The sequence below is a fragment of the Salvelinus fontinalis genome, chromosome 6 (assembly GCF_029448725.1).
Source record: "Salvelinus fontinalis isolate EN_2023a chromosome 6, ASM2944872v1, whole genome shotgun sequence".
Lineage (NCBI taxonomy): Eukaryota > Metazoa > Chordata > Actinopteri > Salmoniformes > Salmonidae > Salvelinus > Salvelinus fontinalis.
In genome coordinates, this window is record NC_074670.1 from 47,369,356 (window position 1) to 47,390,297 (window position 20,942).

Genomic DNA, 20,942 nt, shown 5'->3' on the forward strand with positions numbered 1-20,942 from the left:
CTACCCTCACCACCTGGGGGCAGCACGTCAGAAAGTCCAGGATCTAGTTGCAGAGCGAGGTGTTAAGTCCCAGGATCCTGAGCTTAGTGCTGAGCTTGGAGGGCACTATGCTGTTGAATGCTGAGCTGTAGTCAATGAACAGCAGTCTCACGTAGGTGGGAGAGGGCAGAACTGGGATTTACATCCTAAATCCCAGTTCAGATACATAAGATGAGACACAACGGTCATCAGGAGTTTTAGAACAAAGTTAGTTTGATCTGAACAGTCTAGTTTTAGAACATCTCATGTCGTCAACCGGAGATTCCAAGATTCGGCATGTAAAACCTTTAGCTAAGGTCTTGTGATCGAGACGGACCCATTTAGCCAGTCAGAGACCGTTACGCTAACGTTCTGTGTTCAGCCAAGCAGCTAGTTAGCTAGCCAAGAAGAGAGCTACTGTAGCTAGCTATTTTGCTGCACAGTCACACAAAGTGTACCCTGTTTCTGGTGCATGTGTTTCATGACAATCGTTTGCTGCAACACGTTGCTACGAGCAGTGGCAGCTATGTTTCAAAGTTTCATCACGTCAATGTAAAGATTCCCCGTTACCGTGGAAACTGTCTCAATCGCATGCCTAGTCTAGTCGCCTTGATCCAAATGCCTTGTCTTTAGTCAGCTGTTGTACAACACAACATTCTAAAACTGGCTCGTTTTTTTTTATCTTGTCTTGCCTCGTGTCGCCTGTTGTATCTGATCTGGAGGCCGACGTTGTCTCATTAACAACAGGGGTCGCTGAACCAACGTTTTAAGATATTTCCTCCAAAAAGTCTCAAAAATGCAACTGATTTTCCTTCCTGTACATTTGGTCCACAGTGAGCAGATGTGTTGTTGTTGTGGACTGTCGCTTCTACAGGATTTGTCATGTCCCTAGGCTGTAAGGGACTGTTTATCCTATGAGACCAGACAAGGCCTTAGACAACACACCATGATACTAGCCCTGAGATACAGATGGGGGGAGGGGGTGGGGGTTTGAGCGAGGCAGAGAGATTTCCACAGGCCAAGGATATGTCCGATAGCACAGTGCAGAGAGAGGGCGAGAGAGAGAGAGATAAAGAGAAGGTGAGTGAGAGCGAACAAGAGGAAGAGATAGATGGAAAGAGAGAAGATAAGGATGAGTGGACACGGGTTAATAAGGGGAAGGATGAAGAGATAGAGTGTTTCCTAGAGAGAAACGATAGAGAGGTCTGATGGAGGGAGCAATCAGTTCTTTTACAGGATCAAAAAGATAGATTGTGCTTGACAGAGAAAGGCAAGGGAAGATAGTCAACTAGTTAACTTGAACTTTCGAAACTTAGATACATTGAAATCCCTTTACGTAACAAATTTCATTATTTTTATAATTACTCATGTATTAGCAGTACCTGCTTCAGCTATATAGATATCCATATAGCTTGGATACTGTGTCAATATTGTATTATTGATATCATTTACATTCATATTTCGTATCAGGTCCAATTGATATAGATATCAGATGGCATGAATACTGATAACATATCAATACAGTTAACATTTATTGTTGACATCATGTCAATGTCAGTATTGATACGATATAAAGGTAGAGATGGATATCATGCTGTCATCTCATAAATAGTGCGCTATGTCTCTGTCAGGGTGTTCCTCAGAGCCATCAACACCTACGCTGACACCATGAATCTCAAATTCCTCAACAACAATGACTTTGAAGTGCAGGTCAGTGTGTGTGTATGTGTATGTGTGTGTTTTTGTGTCTGCATGTGTGAAAATGATGAAAGTGAACACTTCACACTCATTCTCTCATTCTCTTATTCTCTCTCTCTCTCTCTCTTATTCTCTCTCTCTCTCTCTCTCTCTCTCTCACACACTCACACTCACACTCACACACACACACATTCTCATTATTTTGATCCCTCTCCTCTCTCTGTAGTTGTGGAATAATTACTTCCATTTGGCTGTGGCATTCATTACCCAAGAGTCATTGCAACTGCAGCACTTCTCTCCAACCAAGAGGAACAAGATCCTGGCAAAGTGAATTCAATTTATACAATTTCTCTTTTGTTTGTCCTCTGGCAATGTTAACGAGTAATGTACTAAAGCAAAGCTGATTTATTTTTATCTTCAGGTATGGAGACATGAGGAGACTCATCGGTTTTGCCACACGGGACATGTGGTACAAACTGGGTAAGTGTGTGTGTGTTTGCGTGCGAATGTATGCATGTGGGTGTTATAGACTCTGAGACTGTGTGTGTGTGTGTGTGTTTGTAGGTGGGAATAAGATCTGTTTTATCCCTGGGATGGTGGGTCCTATCCTGGAGATGACTCTGATTCCTGAGGAAGAGCTGAGACGAGCCACCATCCCCATCTTCTTCGACATGATGCAGTGTGAACACAAACTCTCCACGCACTTCCAAAAGGTGTGACAGTGGCACACACACATAACCACACACACACATGCATGCACACACACACACAGACTTTAACAGCTTCCGAGAGGCTTACCCATTCTCTATCGCTTCTCTCCCTCTGTCTGTAGTTTGAAAATGAGATCATTCTGAAGCTGGATCATGAGGTGGAGGGAGGAGGAGGAGATGAGAGATACATGGAGCTACTGGAAACCATGTGGGTGTCTTTAATTAATATCAATATCCATATCACAGGCAATATCTGTTAACTTATACTCTATCAAGCACTCATGCTTTCTGGCTTGTGTGTGTGTGTGTGTGTGTGTGTGTGTGTGTGTGTGTGTGTGTGTGTGTGTGTGTGTGTCAGACTGTTGGAGTGTGTTGTGGAGCATCCCTTGTTAAGGCCAGAGGTCGAGCACTTCGTTGACTTGGTGAAGGGACTCCTGGTGCGTCTCCTTGACTACCGCACGGTGATGAGCGACGACAGCCGCAACAACCGCATGAGCTGCACTGTCAATCTCCTGGTACGCCCCGCCCACGACAGGAAGATCCACATTGGGCAGAATGCTACATCTTTCATCAGCATATCTGGTTTCGCAACGATTAGCACGTTGTTGCGTCAACTGCTGTACACACACCTTCATGTTTCATGTGCCATCAGCCTGTCCCGCCTGTTTCACTTTCAGCCCAAAACTACACCCTTCTCCCCAACAATAAACCAACCTGTTGATCTATATATCATCTGACAATCATTCCATGCCAATCAGCAGTGCCCGCCGTGTAGCCGTTACCATGGCATCACCAGCCACTAAATAACATCCAACTAATTATGACCACATTCTAATACATTCTGAAAAGATTAATACATTGGAACCTTCGTATTCTACAACATCCAGTAACAGCATCTGTTAGACTAGATATAGTATCCCAGATCAATAAAATATAAGATGGGTCTCAGAAGCATTACTAGCCTGGCGTTGTTCTGTTACTGTATTATACTGTGACACTATAGCAGTCACACAGGGCTGTCTGTCTGTCAGTAACACAGCTGTAAAGCACAGTTAGGCCTATTCAGAACCCCTGTGGCTATGCATTAGCCATTCCTTTTCATTACGTGCTGTTTTGAGAGCTAAATATCCTTACCTCAGGCTAACTAACATTAGCATGCTATGCTATTGTTACGCACGCCTCTGAGAAGAGGGAACGCAACTCCCTGCTACAACTCAACTCTCTGAAGTGCAAGAGGTATGGACCGTAGGTGCAAGTAAGGATGACACAAAAGCAGAATTTACCGTTGTCTAGAATTTATTTTCTTACACGGTAATATGGGGAAAAGGGGCTGGACGGAACCAAAGCAAAGAAAGTAAATATCAAAGTTCCCCCTCTCCTATCTAACCTGCCTACCCACTTAACTTACCTAACTTAGCACCGTCTGGTGCCCTAACCAAAATACAGGGGGTGGTCCGCCCAGGTCTTACCTAGTGTGCCTAGACAGTAAATATGCTACGGGTATATGTATGCCCGCGGGCCTCTTGCCTAAGCACTCCCAAAGTGCCTTCTCCTTCCCCCCTGGGAACACATGAAACAGAGTAATTATTAATGATTTCACAAACACTCAAACACAGGACATAGAAAAACTGCTACCAACAACAACAGTACATACCACACTTTCTGATACACAACCCACACTATATCACAATCTAATTTTTCTCTCTCAATCTCCAAATCTCTACTCCTTATCTCATCTCTCTCCCCTCTCTCTCTCCTGGGCAGAACACTGGCTTTTATCTTCAGGTGGCAATGGTGATTAGAGTCAGCTGCTTCTTGACGAGGGGGCGGGGTCAGCTCCAATCACCAATTAGCCTGGGGTTGACCAATCAGCTGGTTGGGGAGTACTTCAGGAAGCCATCTCCTGAAACACACACACTAAAATACAAAACAGAACACAGAAACTGGGGAACGTAACAGCTATACACAAGCTAATCATCCTTACCTCATGCTAACTGACATTAGCATGCTAGGCAATATGCAAGCTAATCATCCTTACCTCAGGCTAACTGACATTAGCATGCTATGCAATATGCAAGCTAATCATCCCTACCTCAGGCTAACGACGATAGCATGCTATGCAATATGAAAGCCAATCTTCGCTAGCTAAGGCTAACTGACATTAGCATGCTTTAGCTAACACACAGATCCTCGGGCTGCATCTGGATCACTCAGACATGCTAGCTGCACACATTGTTAGCTTATGCTACTGACTCTAAATGATGAATGATCTTTCTGCGGAGTTTGATACTTTATATAGCCCTTCTGACATCAGTGGGATGCAGAGATTATAGAGTGTTTTAGATGGGGATGTACGTTGGAGATGTGTGTGTTCTGCCTTGAGTGTTATTCTCAGTAAGTGAGCACCAGAGAAGAAATGTGGCGTCGTGTGTGTGTGTGTGTGTGCTGGTGATGAGACACACACACACACACACCCTCTCTGTTTATCCCCACACACATATCCACGCTAACAAGCAAAGTCTCACACTCCTCTCCGTTGTTTTGCAGAATTTCTACAAGGACATCAACCGTGAAGGGATGTACATCAGGTGACACTTTATGCAACAATAACATGTTGTCATTTCAATTGTAAATATGTTTCATAACTCTAGTTACACAACCACTCTACTTTCATATGTATTTAAAACGTTAGGGAGTTTGGGTATAGAGTGTCTCTGTATATGTATGACTCTCCGTGGTGTTGGACTGGGCAGGCTACATGAGCTGGTTGGACTGTGTATAACAGTGGATTACTCACTGGGTGAGGGCTAGAATGTGACCGTGTGTGTGTGTGTGTGTGTGTGTGTGTGTGTGTGTGTGTGTGTGTGTGTGTGTGTGTGTGTGTGTGTGTGTGTGTGTGTGTGTGTGTGCGCGCATGTGTGTGTGTGTGCATAATCTGACAAGGGATTATCTCAATCCTGCTGAATTAATGTCAAAATCCAGAGGATCAGGCCCTCCACTCACAGCAACATGTGCACTCATTTTAGGAGAGAGAGACAGGGGTGGAGAGAAAGGGAGGGATGGAGAGAGGGAGAGTGAGAGAGAGGGGGGAGAGACTGAGAGGGAGAGAGAAAGAGGGGGAGGAGAGGAATGGTGGGACGGAGGTAGAGAGCGAGAGAGAGAAAGAGAGAGAGAGATAGGGATAGAGAGAGAGAGAGAGAAAGATGGAAAGAGGGAGTGTGAGGGGTATTGAACTGAAAGAGGGATGGAGGGAGAGTGAGGGGAGATGGGAGAGATTGAGAGAAAGTGAAGGACAGAGAGAGACAGAAAGTGAAGGACAGAGAGAGACAGAAAGTGAAGGACAGAGAGAGACAGAAAGTGAAGGACAGAGAGAGACAGAAAGTGAAGGACAGAGAGAGACAGAAAGTGAAGGACAGAGAGAGACAGAAAGTGAAGGACAGAGAGAGACAGAAAGTGAAGGACAGAGAGAGACAGAAAGTGAAGGACAGAGAGAGACAGAAAGTAAGAGGAGATGATAAAGAGGAAGGCGTATTCCAAAAGGAGGAATGTACTGTGCATTCGGAAAGTATTCAGACCCCTTCCCTTTTAAACATTTTGTTTACATTACAGCCTTATTCTAAAATTGATTGAATACATTTTTTCCCCTCATCAGTCTACACACAATACCCCATAATGACAAAGTCAAAACAGGTTTTTAGACATTTTTGCAAATGTATAAAAAAAACAGAAATACCTTATTTACATAAGTACTCAGACCCTTTGCTATGAGACTTGAAAGGTCAGGTGCATCCTGTTTCCATTGATAATTCTTGAGATGTTTCTACAACTTGATTGGAGTCAAGTAAATTCAGTTGATTGGACATGATTTGGAAAGGCACACACCTGTCTATATATTGTCCCACAGTTTGAAATGCATGTCAGAGCAAAAACCAAGCCATGAGGTCGAAGAAATTGTCCGTAGAGGTCCAACACGGATTGTGTTGAGGCACAGATCTGGGGAAGGGTACCAAAAAATGTCTACAGTATTGAAGGTCCCCGAGAACACAGTGGCCTCCATCATTCTTAAATGGAAGGAGTTTGGAACCACCAAGACTCCTCCTAGAGCTGGCCGCCCTGCCAAACTGAGCAATCTGAGGAGAAAGGCCTTGGTCAGGGAGGTGACCAAGAACCCGATAGTCAATCTGACAGAGCGCCAGAGTTCAACTGTGGAGATGGGAGAAACTTCCAGAAGGATAAACATCTCTGCAGCACTCCACCAATCAGGCCTTTATGGTAGAGTGGCCAGATGGAAGACACTCCTCAGTAAAAGGTACATGACAACCCGCTTGGAGTTTGCGAAAAGGCACCTAAAGACTCCCAGACCATGAGAAACAAGATTCTCTGCTCTGATGAAACCAATATTGAACTCTTTGGCCTCAAGACCAAAGAGGATGAAATCTGTCACCATCCCTATGGTGAAGCAAATTGGTGGTCGAATCATGCTGTGTGAATGTGTTTCTGTGGCAGGGACTGGGAGACTAGTCAAGATTGAGGGAAAGATGAACGGAGCAAAGTACAGAGAGATCCTTGATGAAAACCTGCTCCAGAGCGCTCAATACCTGAGACTGGGGTGAAGGTTCACCTTCCAACAGGACAACGAACCTAAGCACACAGGGAAAAACAACGCAAGAGTGGCTTCGGGACAAGTCTCTGAATGTCCTTCGAGTGGCCCAGCCAGAGCACGGACTTGAACCCGATCTAACATCTCTGGAGAGACCGAAAAATATCTGTGCAGCGACGCTCCCCATCCAACCTGACAGAGCTTGAGAGGATCTGCAGAGAAGAATGGGAGAAACTTCCTAAATACAGGTGTGTCAAGCTTGTAGCGTCATACCCAAGAAGACTCAAGGCTGAAAACACTGCCACGGGTGCTTAAACAAAGTACTGAGTCTGAATTCTTTCTGAATGCACTGTATTAAACAGATGTAGGAGGAAATGAAAGTTAAGCTAGTGAAAGATAGACTGCTTTTCTCTGTTGGAAACCTAGAATGTTAAAAACCCTTAAAATGTCACATTTGACAGAATCTGAAAAAGGTACCAATGTATCTGCTGAGAATGGGTGACAGGGAGGCTTAGAAGTAACAGAGGGAGACGGAGAGACAGAGAGAGACACATAGAGACAGAGAGAGAGAGAGACACACACCGAGAGAGACACACCGAGAGAGACACTTAGAGAGACACATAGGGTGACAGAGAGAGACACCGAGAGAGACAGAGAGAGACACAGAGAGAGACACCGAGAGAGACACAGAGAGAGGCACATAGGGTGACAGAGAGAGACACAGAGAGAGACACAGAGAGAGACACAGAGAGAGACACCGAGAGAGACAGAGAGAGACACAGAGAGACACCGAGAGAGACACAGAGAGAGAGACACAGAGAGAGACAGAGAGAGAGACACAGAGACAGACACCGAGAGAGACAGAGAGAGACACAGAGAGAGACACCGAGAGAGACAGAGAGAGACACCGAGAGAGACAGAGAGTGACACAGAGAGAGAGAGACCGAGAGAGACAGAGAGAGAGACACAGAGAGAGAGACACCGAGAGAGACAGAGAGAGACACAGAGAGAGACACCGAGAGAGACAGAGAGAGACACAGAGAGAGACAGAGAGAGACACCGAGAGAGACAGAGAGAGACACCGAGAGAGACACCGAGAGAGACAGAGAGAGACAGAGAGAGACACCGAGAGAGACACAGAGAGAGACACAGAGAGAGACACCGAGAGAGACAGAGAGAGACACCGAGAGAGACACCGAGAGAGACACCGAGAGAGACACAGAGAGAGACACAGAGAGAGACACCGAGAGAGACAGAGAGAGACACCGAGAGAGACACCGAGAGAGACAGAGAGAGACAGAGAGAGACACCGAGAGAGACACCGAGAGAGACACCGAGAGAGACACCGAGAGAGACAGAGAGAGACACAGAGAGAGACACCGAGAGAGACACCGAGAGACACACAGAGAGAGACACCGAGAGAGACACCGAGAGAGACACAGAGAGAGACACCGAGAGAGACACCGAGAGAGACACAGAGAGAGACACCGAGAGAGACACCGAGAGAGACACCGAGAGAGACACCGAGAGAGACACCGAGAGAGACAGAGAGAGACACAGAGAGAGACACCGAGAGAGACAGAGAGAGAGACAGAGAGAGACACAGAGAGAGACACCGAGAGAGACACCGAGAGAGACAGAGAGAGACACAGAGAGAGACACCGAGAGAGACAGAGAGAGACACCGAGAGAGACAGAGAGAGACACAGAGAGAGACACCGAGAGAGACAGAGAGAGACACAGAGAGAGACACCGAGAGAGACAGAGAGAGATAAGAGGAAAAGAGAGGGCAGAGAGAACACAGAAAAAAAGGAAGATAAATAGAAAGAGAGAGAGAGGTGAAAGGGAGACCTAGGTTGTAGGTAAGCTGCATAGCGAGGGCAGACTCATGTTTTTTGTCCCTGAGGACACAATAAAGTTCTGCCCACTAAGTTCCACAGTGTTCATGTCAGACGGTGATGTGTACAGGTCAAGTCATTACAATCACGTAACAGATTGGCTACATATATCACAGAATGTTGGTCCAGTCACTAAGTTGTCTGGGCAACAGGGACATCTAGTGGACAATGGTATACAGTACAGTTTGATGTGTATTAACCTGTGTGTGTGTCTGTCTGTGTGTGTGTCTGTGTGTGTGTGTGTGTTACAGATACCTCTACAAGCTGAGAGACCTTCACATGGCTGTGGAAAACTACACAGAGGCTGCATACACCCTGTTGCTTCACTCTCGCCTGCTCAAGGTACACAAACACAGACATGCACACACCCACCCACCCACCACACACGAACACACACACGCGCGCGCACACACACACACACATTGACATTCACGTGTCATTTTATTTGGTCCTCTGAGCACAAAAAAAAGGACCGTTAAGGACATAAAGGACTGTGAAATCACCAGGAACTTAACTTAGCTTAAAGTGATTTTAATTTAGGAAGTCGATTCCCAAGCATTCCCACGCATTCCCACGCATTAATATAGAGCCATATGTTCATGTATCTCAGTGTAATCAAGGTGTAAATGATTCGTTTTTTGTCAAACGCTACAGTGGTTCTTCCTTTAAACGTTTTGAGCTTATGCCGCCACCGTTTGTGGTAGATGGTGGCATATTGTGATAAATTGCGTCATTCTGGCAACAATGGCTGACACTTAAATAACGTGCCGTAGAATTCAGCGCCACCCTGCAAGCTGTGCTGCAGTGCGCCGCAACTTTTGAAGGAAGAACCACTGTATATCCGTTTGAGCTTCTTGCGGTCAATTTGCCGTCGACAAATGATTTGTAGAACTATGCTCCGACCACCTGACCATCCACTCAGGAAACAAAACATCCTGTGGCTGAATGTAATTGGGGACCCTTGTCCTGTAGCCTTCACAATCCTGTTTATAGCATGTCCTTCCCCTCTGGTTGTTTCATCTCTGCCCCCTCTCTTTCACTGTCTCTCCCCCCTCCGTCCCTCCCTAAATCCCTCCTACGTCTCCCTCTCCCCTTCCCCTCTCAGTGGTCAGAGGACCAGTGCAGTCCCCAGTTTGAGCTGCGTAGCTGTCAGACCCAGCGCCAGCAGAAGGAGAATCTCTATGAAACCATCATCGGGTACTTCGACAAGGGCAAGGTCAGGAGCAGAGTCGGCTATCTTGATTCTGTGTAGTGTCTTTTCTGGATAGATAGACGTCTCGAAGTTGGACACAGTCTCTGTGCTCTCTGTTGCGGAGTCGGGGATCTTGATATATTACGTACTCTCTGCTCTCTGTAGAAGTGTCGGAGTTGGTTATTTTGTAGAACCTCTCTTCTCTCCATGGGTGTGTTGGTAATCGTTCGTCTCTCTGTGTTGTGTAGATGTGGGAGGAAGCTATAACTCTGTGTAAGGAGCTGGCTGACCAGTACGAGATGGAAGTGTTTGAATACGAGCTGCTCAGCCAGAGTCTGGTAAGACACGCACAACACACTGTTGCGTCCTATTCCGTATATGGATATGTTTTGTCTGCAAGCTGCCCTCATTAGCGTTTCTTCTTGATTTCTAACACCCTTCACAGGGGCCCTCGAGAACTTTCCTCCACTCTTCTCGCTCTCTCTTGACTTCTCCTCTCCTTCAGCCCGAAAGTACATCACATTTGGAGTGACTGTTCAATACACTCCTCTCCTCCGCTTCCACCCTCTCGTCCTTTTTCTCCTCTCTCGCCTCCCAAGAGTCTCAGTCACTCAAACAAAAAGAGCACGTGTAGTATTTCTCCATCCATCCCCTTTGTCGCCTGAGAGAAAGTCTTCTCTGCTCCTCTGAAAGTTGTCGTTGTGCAATAAATATGATAGATTCTGCCCTTGGATTTTGTCCTTTTATCTTTTCTCCTGTATTTCTGCATTGACAAACAAGACTTTGCAGGTTGTGCAATGTGTCTTGCTGTAGCTTTATCCTGTCTCTATCTTCCTCTGTCTGTCTGTTTCTCCCACACACTCTCTGTCTGTCTGTTTCTCCCACACACTCTCTGTTTCTCCCACACACTCTTTGCCTGTCTGTTTCTCTCACACACTCTCTGTTTCCCCCACACACTCCCAGTCTGTCTGTTTCTCCCACACACTCTCTGTTTCTCCCACACACTCTTTGTCTGTCTGTTTCTTCCACACACTCTCTGTTTCTCCCACACACTCCCAGTCTGTCTGTTTCTCCCACACACTCTCTGTTTCTCAAACACACTCTCTGTCTGTCTGTTTCTTCCACACACTCTCTGTTTCTTCCACACACTCTCTGTTTCTCCCACACACTCCCAGTCTGTCTGTTTCTCCCACACACTCTCTGTTTCTCCCACACACTCCCAGTCTGTCTGTTTCTCCCACACACTCTCTGTTTCTCCCACACACTCTTTGTCTGTCTGTTTCTCTCACACACTCTCTGTTTCTCCCACACACTCTCTGTTTCTCCCACACACTCTATGTTTCTCCCACACACTCTCTGTCTGTCTGTTTCTACCACACACTCTTTGTCTGTCTGTTTCTCTCACACACTCTCTGTTTCCCCCACACACTCCCAGTCTGTCTGTTTCTCCCACACACTCTCTGTTTCTCCCACACAATCTTTGTCTGTCTGTTTCTTCCACACACTCTCTGTTTCTCCCACACACTCTTTGTCTGTCTGTTTCTTCCACACACTCTCTGTTTCTCCCACACACTCCCAGTCTGTCTGTTTCTCACACACACTCTCTGTTTCTCCCACACACTCCCAGTCTGTCTGTTTCTCCCACACACTCTCTGTTTCTCCCACACACTCCCGGTCTGTCTGTTTCTCCCAGACACTCTCTGTTTCTCCCACACACTCTTTGTCTGTCTGTTTCTCCCACACACTCTCTGTTTCTCCCACACACTCCCGGTCTGTCTGTTTCTCCCACAGACTCTCTGTTTCTCCCACACACTCTCTGTTTCTCCCACACACTCTCTGTTTCTCCCACACACTCCCGGTCTGTCTGTTTCTCCCACACACTCTCTGTTTCTCCCACACACTCTCTGTTTCTCCCACACACTCCCGGTCTGTCTGTTTCTCCCACACACTCTCTGTTTCTCCCACACACTCTTTGCCTGTCTGTTTCTCTCACACACTCTCTGTTTCCCCCACACACTCCCCGTCTGTCTGTTTCTCCCACACACTCTCTGTTTCTCCCACACACTCTTTGTCTGTCTGTTTCTTCCACACACTCTCTGTTTCTCCCACACACTCCCAGTCTGTCTGTTTCTCCCACACACTCTCTGTTTCTCCCACACACTCCCAGTCTGTCTGTTTCTCCCACACACTCTCTGTTTCTCCCACACACTCTATGTTTCTCCCACACACTCTCTGTCTGTCTGTTTCTACCACACACTCTTTGTCTGTCTGTTTCTCTCACACACTCTCTGTTTCCCCCACACACTCCCAGTCTGTCTGTTTCTCCCACACACTCTCTGTTTCTCCCACACAATCTTTGTCTGTCTGTTTCTTCCACACACTCTCTGTTTCTCCCACACACTCTTTGTCTGTCTGTTTCTTCCACACACTCTCTGTTTCTCCCACACACTCCCAGTCTGTCTGTTTCTCACACACACTCTCTGTTTCTCCCACACACTCCCAGTCTGTCTGTTTCTCCCACACACTCTCTGTTTCTCCCACACACTCCCGGTCTGTCTGTTTCTCCCAGACACTCTCTGTTTCTCCCACACACTCTTTGTCTGTCTGTTTCTCCCACACACTCTCTGTTTCTCCCACACACTCCCGGTCTGTCTGTTTCTCCCACAGACTCTCTGTTTCTCCCACACACTCTCTGTTTCTCCCACACACTCTCTGTTTCTCCCACACACTCCCGGTCTGTCTGTTTCTCCCACACACTCTCTGTTTCTCCCACACACTCTCTGTTTCTCCCACACACTCTCTGTTTCCCCCACACACTCCCCGTCTGTCTGTTTCTCCCACACACTCTCTGTTTCTCCCACACACTCTTTGTCTGTCTGTTTCTTCCACACACTCTCTGTTTCTCCCACACACTCCCAGTCTGTCTGTTTCTCCCACACACTCTCTGTTTCTCCCACACACTCCCAGTCTGTCTGTTTCTCCCACACACTCTCTGTTTCTCCCACACACTCTATGTTTCTCCCACACACTCTCTGTCTGTCTGTTTCTACCACACACTCTTTGTCTGTCTGTTTCTCTCACACACTCTCTGTTTCCCCCACACACTCCCAGTCTGTCTGTTTCTCCCACACACTCTCTGTTTCTCCCACACAATCTTTGTCTGTCTGTTTCTTCCACACACTCTCTGTTTCTCCCACACACTCTTTGTCTGTCTGTTTCTTCCACACACTCTCTGTTTCTCCCACACACTCCCAGTCTGTCTGTTTCTCACACACACTCTCTGTTTCTCCCACACACTCCCAGTCTGTCTGTTTCTCCCACACACTCTCTGTTTCTCCCACACACTCCCGGTCTGTCTGTTTCTCCCAGACACTCTCTGTTTCTCCCACACACTCTTTGTCTGTCTGTTTCTCCCACACACTCTCTGTTTCTCCCACACACTCCCGGTCTGTCTGTTTCTCCCACAGACTCTCTGTTTCTCCCACACACTCTCTGTTTCTCCCACACACTCTCTGTTTCTCCCACACACTCCCGGTCTGTCTGTTTCTCCCACACACTCTCTGTTTCTCCCACACACTCTCTGTTTCTCCCACACACTCCCGGTCTGTCTGTTTCTCCCACACACTCTCTGTTTCTCCCACACACTCTCTGTTTCTCCCACACACTCCCGGTCTCTCTGTTTCTCCCACACACTCTCTGTTTCTCCCACACACTCCCGGTCTCTCTGTTTCTCCCACACACTCTCTGTTTCTCCCACACACTCTCTGTTTCTCCCACACACTCCCGGTCTGTCTGTTTCTCCCACACACTCTCTGTTTCTCCCACACACTCCCGGTCTGTCTGTTTCTCCCACACACTCTCTGTTTCTCCCACACACTCTCTGTTTCTCCCACACACTCCCGGTCTGTCTGTTTCTCCCACACACTCTCTGTTTCTCCCACACACTCCCGGTCTGTCTGTTTCTCCCACACACTCTCTGTTTCTCCCACACACTCTCTGTTTCTCCCACACACTCCCGGTCTGTCTGTTTCTCCCACACACTCTCTGTTTCTCCCACACACTCTCTGTTTCTCCCACACACTCTCGGTCTGTCTGTTTCTCCCACACACTCTCTGTTTCTCCCACACACTCTCTGTTTCTCCCACACACTCCCGGTCTGTCTGTTTCTCCCACACACTCTCTGTTTCTCCCACACACTCCCGGTCTGTCTGTTTCTCCCACACACTCTCTGTTTCTCCCACACACTCTCTGTTTCTCCCACACACTCCCGGTCTGTCTGTTTCTCCCACACACTCTCTGTTTCACCCACACACTCCCGGTCTGTCTGTTTCTCCCACACACTCTCTGTTTCTCCCACACACTCTTTGCCTGTCTGTTTCTCTCACACACTCTCTGTTTCCCCCACACACTCCCCGTCTGTCTGTTTCTCCCACACACTCTCTGTTTCTCCCACACACTCTTTGTCTGTCTGTTTCTTCCACACACTCTCTGTTTCTCCCACACACTCCCAGTCTGTCTGTTTCTCCCACACACTCTCTGTTTCTCCCACACACTCCCAGTCTGTCTGTTTCTCCCACACACTCTCTGTTTCTCCCACACACTCTATGTTTCTCCCACACACTCTCTGTCTGTCTGTTTCTACCACACACTCTTTGTCTGTCTGTTTCTCTCACACACTCTCTGTTTCCCCCACACACTCCCAGTCTGTCTGTTTCTCCCACACACTCTCTGTTTCTCCCACACAATCTTTGTCTGTCTGTTTCTTCCACACACTCTCTGTTTCTCCCACACACTCTTTGTCTGTCTGTTTCTTCCACACACTCTCTGTTTCTCCCACACACTCCCAGTCTGTCTGTTTCTCCCACACACTCTCTGTTTCTCCCACACACTCCCGGTCTGTCTGTTTCTCCCACACACTCTCTGTTTCTCCCACACACTCTCTGTTTCTCCCACACACTCTCTGTTTCTCCCACACACTCTCTGTTTCTCCCACACACTCCCGGTCTGTCTGTTTCTCCCACACACTCTCTGTTTCTCCCACACACTCTCTGTTTCTCCCACACACTCTCGGTCTGTCTGTTTCTCCCACACACTCTCTGTTTCTCCCACACACTCTCTGTTTCTCCCACACACTCCCGGTCTGTCTGTTTCTCCCACACACTCTCTGTTTCTCCCACACACTCCCGGTCTGTCTGTTTCTCCCACACACTCTCTGTTTCTCCCACACACTCTCTGTTTCTCCCACACACTCCCGGTCTGTCTGTTTCTCCCACACACTCTCTGTTTCACCCACACACTCCCGGTCTGTCTGTTTCTCCCACACACTCTCTGTTTCTCCCACACACTCTTTGCCTGTCTGTTTCTCTCACACACTCTCTGTTTCCCCCACACACTCCCCGTCTGTCTGTTTCTCCCACACACTCTCTGTTTCTCCCACACACTCTTTGTCTGTCTGTTTCTTCCACACACTCTCTGTTTCTCCCACACACTCCCAGTCTGTCTGTTTCTCCCACACACTCTCTGTTTCTCCCACACACTCCCAGTCTGTCTGTTTCTCCCACACACTCTCTGTTTCTCCCACACACTCTATGTTTCTCCCACACACTCTCTGTCTGTCTGTTTCTACCACACACTCTTTGTCTGTCTGTTTCTCTCACACACTCTCTGTTTCCCCCACACACTCCCAGTCTGTCTGTTTCTCCCACACACTCTCTGTTTCTCCCACACAATCTTTGTCTGTCTGTTTCTTCCACACACTCTCTGTTTCTCCCACACACTCTTTGTCTGTCTGTTTCTTCCACACACTCTCTGTTTCTCCCACACACTCCCAGTCTGTCTGTTTCTCACACACACTCTCTGTTTCTCCCACACACTCCCAGTCTGTCTGTTTCTCCCACACACTCTCTGTTTCTCCCACACACTCCCGGTCTGTCTGTTTCTCCCAGACACTCTCTGTTTCTCCCACACACTCTTTGTCTGTCTGTTTCTCCCACACACTCTCTGTTTCTCCCACACACTCCCGGTCTGTCTGTTTCTCCCACAGACTCTCTGTTTCTCCCACACACTCTCTGTTTCTCCCACACACTCTCTGTTTCTCCCACACACTCCCGGTCTGTCTGTTTCTCCCACACACTCTCTGTTTCTCCCACACACTCTCTGTTTCTCCCACACACTCCCGGTCTGTCTGTTTCTCCCACACACTCTCTGTTTCTCCCACACACTCCCAGTCTGTCTGTTTCTCCCACACACTCTCTGTTTCTCCCACACACTCCCGGTCTGTCTGTTTCTCCCACACACTCTCTGTTTCTCCCACACACTCTCTGTTTCTCCCACACACTCCCGGTCTGTCTGTTTCTCCCACACACTCTCTGTTTCTCCCACACACTCTCTGTTTCTCCCACACACTCCCGGTCTGTCTGTTTCTCCCACACACTCTCTGTTTCTCCCACACACTCCCGGTCTGTCTGTTTCTCCCACACACTCTCTGTTTCTCCCACACACTCTCTGTTTCTCCCACACACTCTCTGTTTCTCCCACACACTCTCTGTTTCTCCCACACACTCCCGGTCTGTCTGTTTCTCCCACACACTCTCTGTTTCTCCCACACACTCTCTGTTTCTCCCACACACTCTCGGTCTGTCTGTTTCTCCCACACACTCTCTGTTTCTCCCACACACTCTCTGTTTCTCCCACACACTCCCGGTCTGTCTGTTTCTCCCACACACTCTCTGTTTCTCCCACACACTCCCGGTCTGTCTGTTTCTCCCACACACTCTCTGTTTCTCCCACACACTCTCTGTTTCTCCCACACACTCCCGGTCTGTCTGTTTCTCCCACACACTCTCTGTTTCTCCCACACACTCTTTGCCTGTCTGTTTCTCTCACACACTCTCTGTTTCCCCCACACACTCCCCGTCTGTCTGTTTCTCCCACACACTCTCTGTTTCTCCCACACACTCTTTGTCTGTCTGTTTCTTCCACACACTCTCTGTTTCTCCCACACACTCCCAGTCTGTCTGTTTCTCCCACACACTCTCTGTTTCTCCCACACACTCCCAGTCTGTCTGTTTCTCCCACACACTCTCTGTTTCTCCCACACACTCTATGTTTCTCCCACACACTCTCTGTCTGTCTGTTTCTACCACACACTCTTTGTCTGTCTGTTTCTCTCACACACTCTCTGTTTCCCCCACACACTCCCAGTCTGTCTGTTTCTCCCACACACTCTCTGTTTCTCCCACACAATCTTTGTCTGTCTGTTTCTTCCACACACTCTCTGTTTCTCCCACACACTCTTTGTCTGTCTGTTTCTTCCACACACTCTCTGTTTCTCCCACACACTCCCAGTCTGTCTGTTTCTCCCACACACTCTCTGTTTCTCCCACACACTCCCGGTCTGTCTGTTTCTCCCACACACTCTCTGTTTCTCCCACACACTCTCTGTTTCTCCCACACACTCTCTGTTTCTCCCACACACTCTCTGTTTCTCCCACACACTCCCGGTCTGTCTGTTTCTCCCACACACTCTCTGTTTCTCCCACACACTCTCTGTTTCTCCCACACACTCTCGGTCTGTCTGTTTCTCCCACACACTCTCTGTTTCTCCCACACACTCTCTGTTTCTCCCACACACTCCCGGTCTGTCTGTTTCTCCCACACACTCTCTGTTTCTCCCACACACTCCCGGTCTGTCTGTTTCTCCCACACACTCTCTGTTTCTCCCACACACTCTCTGTTTCTCCCACACACTCCCGGTCTGTCTGTTTCTCCCACACACTCTCTGTTTCACCCACACACTCCCGGTCTGTCTGTTTCTCCCACACACTCTCTGTTTCTCCCACACACTCTTTGCCTGTCTGTTTCTCTCACACACTCTCTGTTTCCCCCACACACTCCCCGTCTGTCTGTTTCTCCCACACACTCTCTGTTTCTCCCACACACTCTTTGTCTGTCTGTTTCTTCCACACACTCTCTGTTTCTCCCACACACTCCCAGTCTGTCTGTTTCTCCCACACACTCTCTGTTTCTCCCACACACTCCCAGTCTGTCTGTTTCTCCCACACACTCTCTGTTTCTCCCACACACTCTATGTTTCTCCCACACACTCTCTGTCTGTCTGTTTCTACCACACACTCTTTGTCTGTCTGTTTCTCCCACACACTCTATGTTTCTCCCACACACTCCCAGTCTGTCTGTTTCTCCCACACACTCTCTGTTTCTCCCACACACTCCCAGTCTGTCTGTTTCTCACACACACTCTCTGTTTCTCCCACACACTCCCAGTCTGTCTGTTTCTCCCACACACTCTCTGTTTCTCCCACACACTCCCGGTCTGTCTGTTTCTCCCAGACACTCTCTGTTTCTCCCACACACTCTTTGTCTGTCTGTTTCTCCCACACACTCTCTGTTTCTCCCACACACTCCCGGTCTGTCTGTTTCTCCCACACACTCTCTGTTTCTCCCACACACTCTCTGTTTCTCCCACACACTCCCGGTCTGTCTGTTTCTCCCACACACTCTCTGTTTCTCCCACACACTCCCAGTCTGTCTGTTTCTCCCACACACTCTCTGTTTCTCCCACACACTCCCGGTCTGTCTGTTTCTCCCACACACTCTCTGTTTCTCCCACACACTCTCTGTTTCTCCCACACACTCCCGGTCTGTCTGTTTCTCCCACACACTCTCTGTTTCTCCCACACACTCCCGGGCTGTCTGTTTCTCCCACACACTCTCTGTTTCTACCACACACTCTCTGTTTCTCCCACACACTCCCGGTCTGTCTGTTTCTCCCACACACTCTCTGTTTCTCCCACACACTCTCTGTTTCTCCCACACACTCCCGGTCTGTCTGTTTCTCCCACAGACTCTCTGTTTCTCCCACACACTCTCTGTTTCTCCCACACACTCTCTGTTTCTCCCACACACTCCCGGTCTGTCTGTTTCTCCCACACACTCTCTGTTTCTCCCACACACTCTCTGTTTCTCCCACACACTCCCGGTCTGTCTGTTTCTCCCACACACTCTCTGTTTCTCCCACACACTCCCAGTCTGTCTGTTTCTCCCACACACTCTCTGTTTCTCCCACACACTCCCGGTCTGTCTGTTTCTCCCACACACTCTCTGTTTCTCCCACACACTCTCTGTTTCTCCCACACACTCCCGGTCTGTCTGTTTCTCCCACACACTCTCTGTTTCTCCCACACACTCTCTGTTTCTCCCACACACTCCCGGTCTGTCTGTTTCTCCCACACACTCTCTGTTTCTCCCACACACTCCCGGTCTGTCTGTTTCTCCCACACACTCTCTGTTTCTCCCACACACTCTCTGTTTCTCCCACACACTCTCTGTTTCTCCCACACACTCTCTGTTTCTCCCACACACTCCCGGTCTGTCTGTTTCTCCCACACACTCTCTGTTTCTCCCACACACTCTCTGTTTCTCCCACACACTCTCGGTCTGTCTGTTTCTCCCACACACTCTCTGTTTCTCCCACACACTCCCGGGCTGTCTGTTTCTCCCACACACTCTCTGTTTCTCCCACACACTCTCTGTTTCTCCCACACACTCCCGGTCTGTCTGTTTCTCCCACACACTCTCTGTTTCTCCCACACACTCTATGTTTCTCCCACACACTCCCGGTCTGTCTGTTTCTCCCACACACTCTCTGTTTCTCCCACACACTCTCTGTTTCTCCCACACACTCCCGGTCTCTCTGTTTCTCCCACACAATCTCTGTTTCTCCCACACACTCCCGGTCTCTCTGTTTCTCCCACACACTCTCTGTTTCTCCCACACACTCTCTGTTTCTCCCACACACTCCCGGTCTGTCTGTTTCTCCCACACACTCTCTGTTTCTCCCACACACTCCCGGTCTGTCTGTTTCTCCCACACACTCTCTGTTTCTCCCACACACTCTTTGTTTCTCCCACACACTCCCGGTCTGTCTGTTTCTCCCACACACTCTCTGTTTCTCCCACACACTCCCGGTCTGTCTGTTTCTCCCACACACTCTCTGTTTCTCCCACACACTCTCTGTTTCTCCCACACACTCTCTGTTTCTCCCACACACTCTCTGTTTCTCCCACACACTCCCGGTCTGTCTGTTTCTCCCACACACTCTCTGTTTCTCCCACACACTCTCTGTTTCTCCCACACACTCTCGGTCTGTCTGTTTCTCCCACACACTCTCTGTTTCTCCCACACACTCTCTGTTTCTCCCACACACTCCCGGTCTGTCTGTTTCTCCCACACACTCTCTGTTTCTCCCACACACTCCCGGTCTGTCTGTTTCTCCCACACACTCTCTGTTTCTCCCACACACTCTCTGTTTCTCCCACACACTCCCGGTCTGTCTGTTTCTCCCACACACTCTCTGTTTCACCCACACACTCCCGGTCTGTCTGTTTCTCCCACACACTCTCTGTTTCTCCCACACACTCTTTGCCTGTCTGTTTCTCTCACACACTCTCTGTTTCCCCCACACACTCCCCGTCTGTCTGTTTCTCCCACACACTCTCTGTTTCTCCCACACACTCTTTGTCTGTCTGTTTCTTCCACACACTCTCTGTTTCTCCCACACACTCCCAGTCTGTCTGTTTCTCCCACACACTCTCTGTTTCTCCCACACACTCCCAGTCTGTCTGTTTCTCCCACACACTCTCTGTTTCTCCCACACACTCTTTGTCTGTCTGTTTCTCTCACACACTCTCTGTTTCTCCCACACACTCTCTGTCTGTCTGTGTCTCCCACACACTCTCTGTTTCTCCCACACACTCTCTGTCTGTCTGTTTCTCCCACACACTCTTTGTCTGTCTGTTTCTCTCACAC

The 20,942-nt window shown here is 48.5% G+C and overlaps 1 protein-coding gene across 1 annotated transcript in view; it reads left to right on the forward strand.

Annotated features, from left to right (window-relative positions):
• LOC129857949 (dedicator of cytokinesis protein 2-like) overlaps positions 1-20,942 on the forward strand; it is a 165,304-nt gene that overhangs the window by 115,144 nt on the left and 29,218 nt on the right. Inside the window, exons 29-38 of the mRNA XM_055926665.1 lie at positions 1,650-1,728; positions 1,943-2,043; positions 2,138-2,196; positions 2,281-2,429; positions 2,549-2,634; positions 2,785-2,941; positions 4,974-5,014; positions 9,175-9,265; positions 10,029-10,139; positions 10,364-10,453. Of these exons, the coding sequence (XP_055782640.1) occupies positions 1,650-1,728; positions 1,943-2,043; positions 2,138-2,196; positions 2,281-2,429; positions 2,549-2,634; positions 2,785-2,941; positions 4,974-5,014; positions 9,175-9,265; positions 10,029-10,139; positions 10,364-10,453 (964 nt within the window). The remainder of the gene's footprint in view (positions 1-1,649; positions 1,729-1,942; positions 2,044-2,137; positions 2,197-2,280; positions 2,430-2,548; positions 2,635-2,784; positions 2,942-4,973; positions 5,015-9,174; positions 9,266-10,028; positions 10,140-10,363; positions 10,454-20,942) is intronic.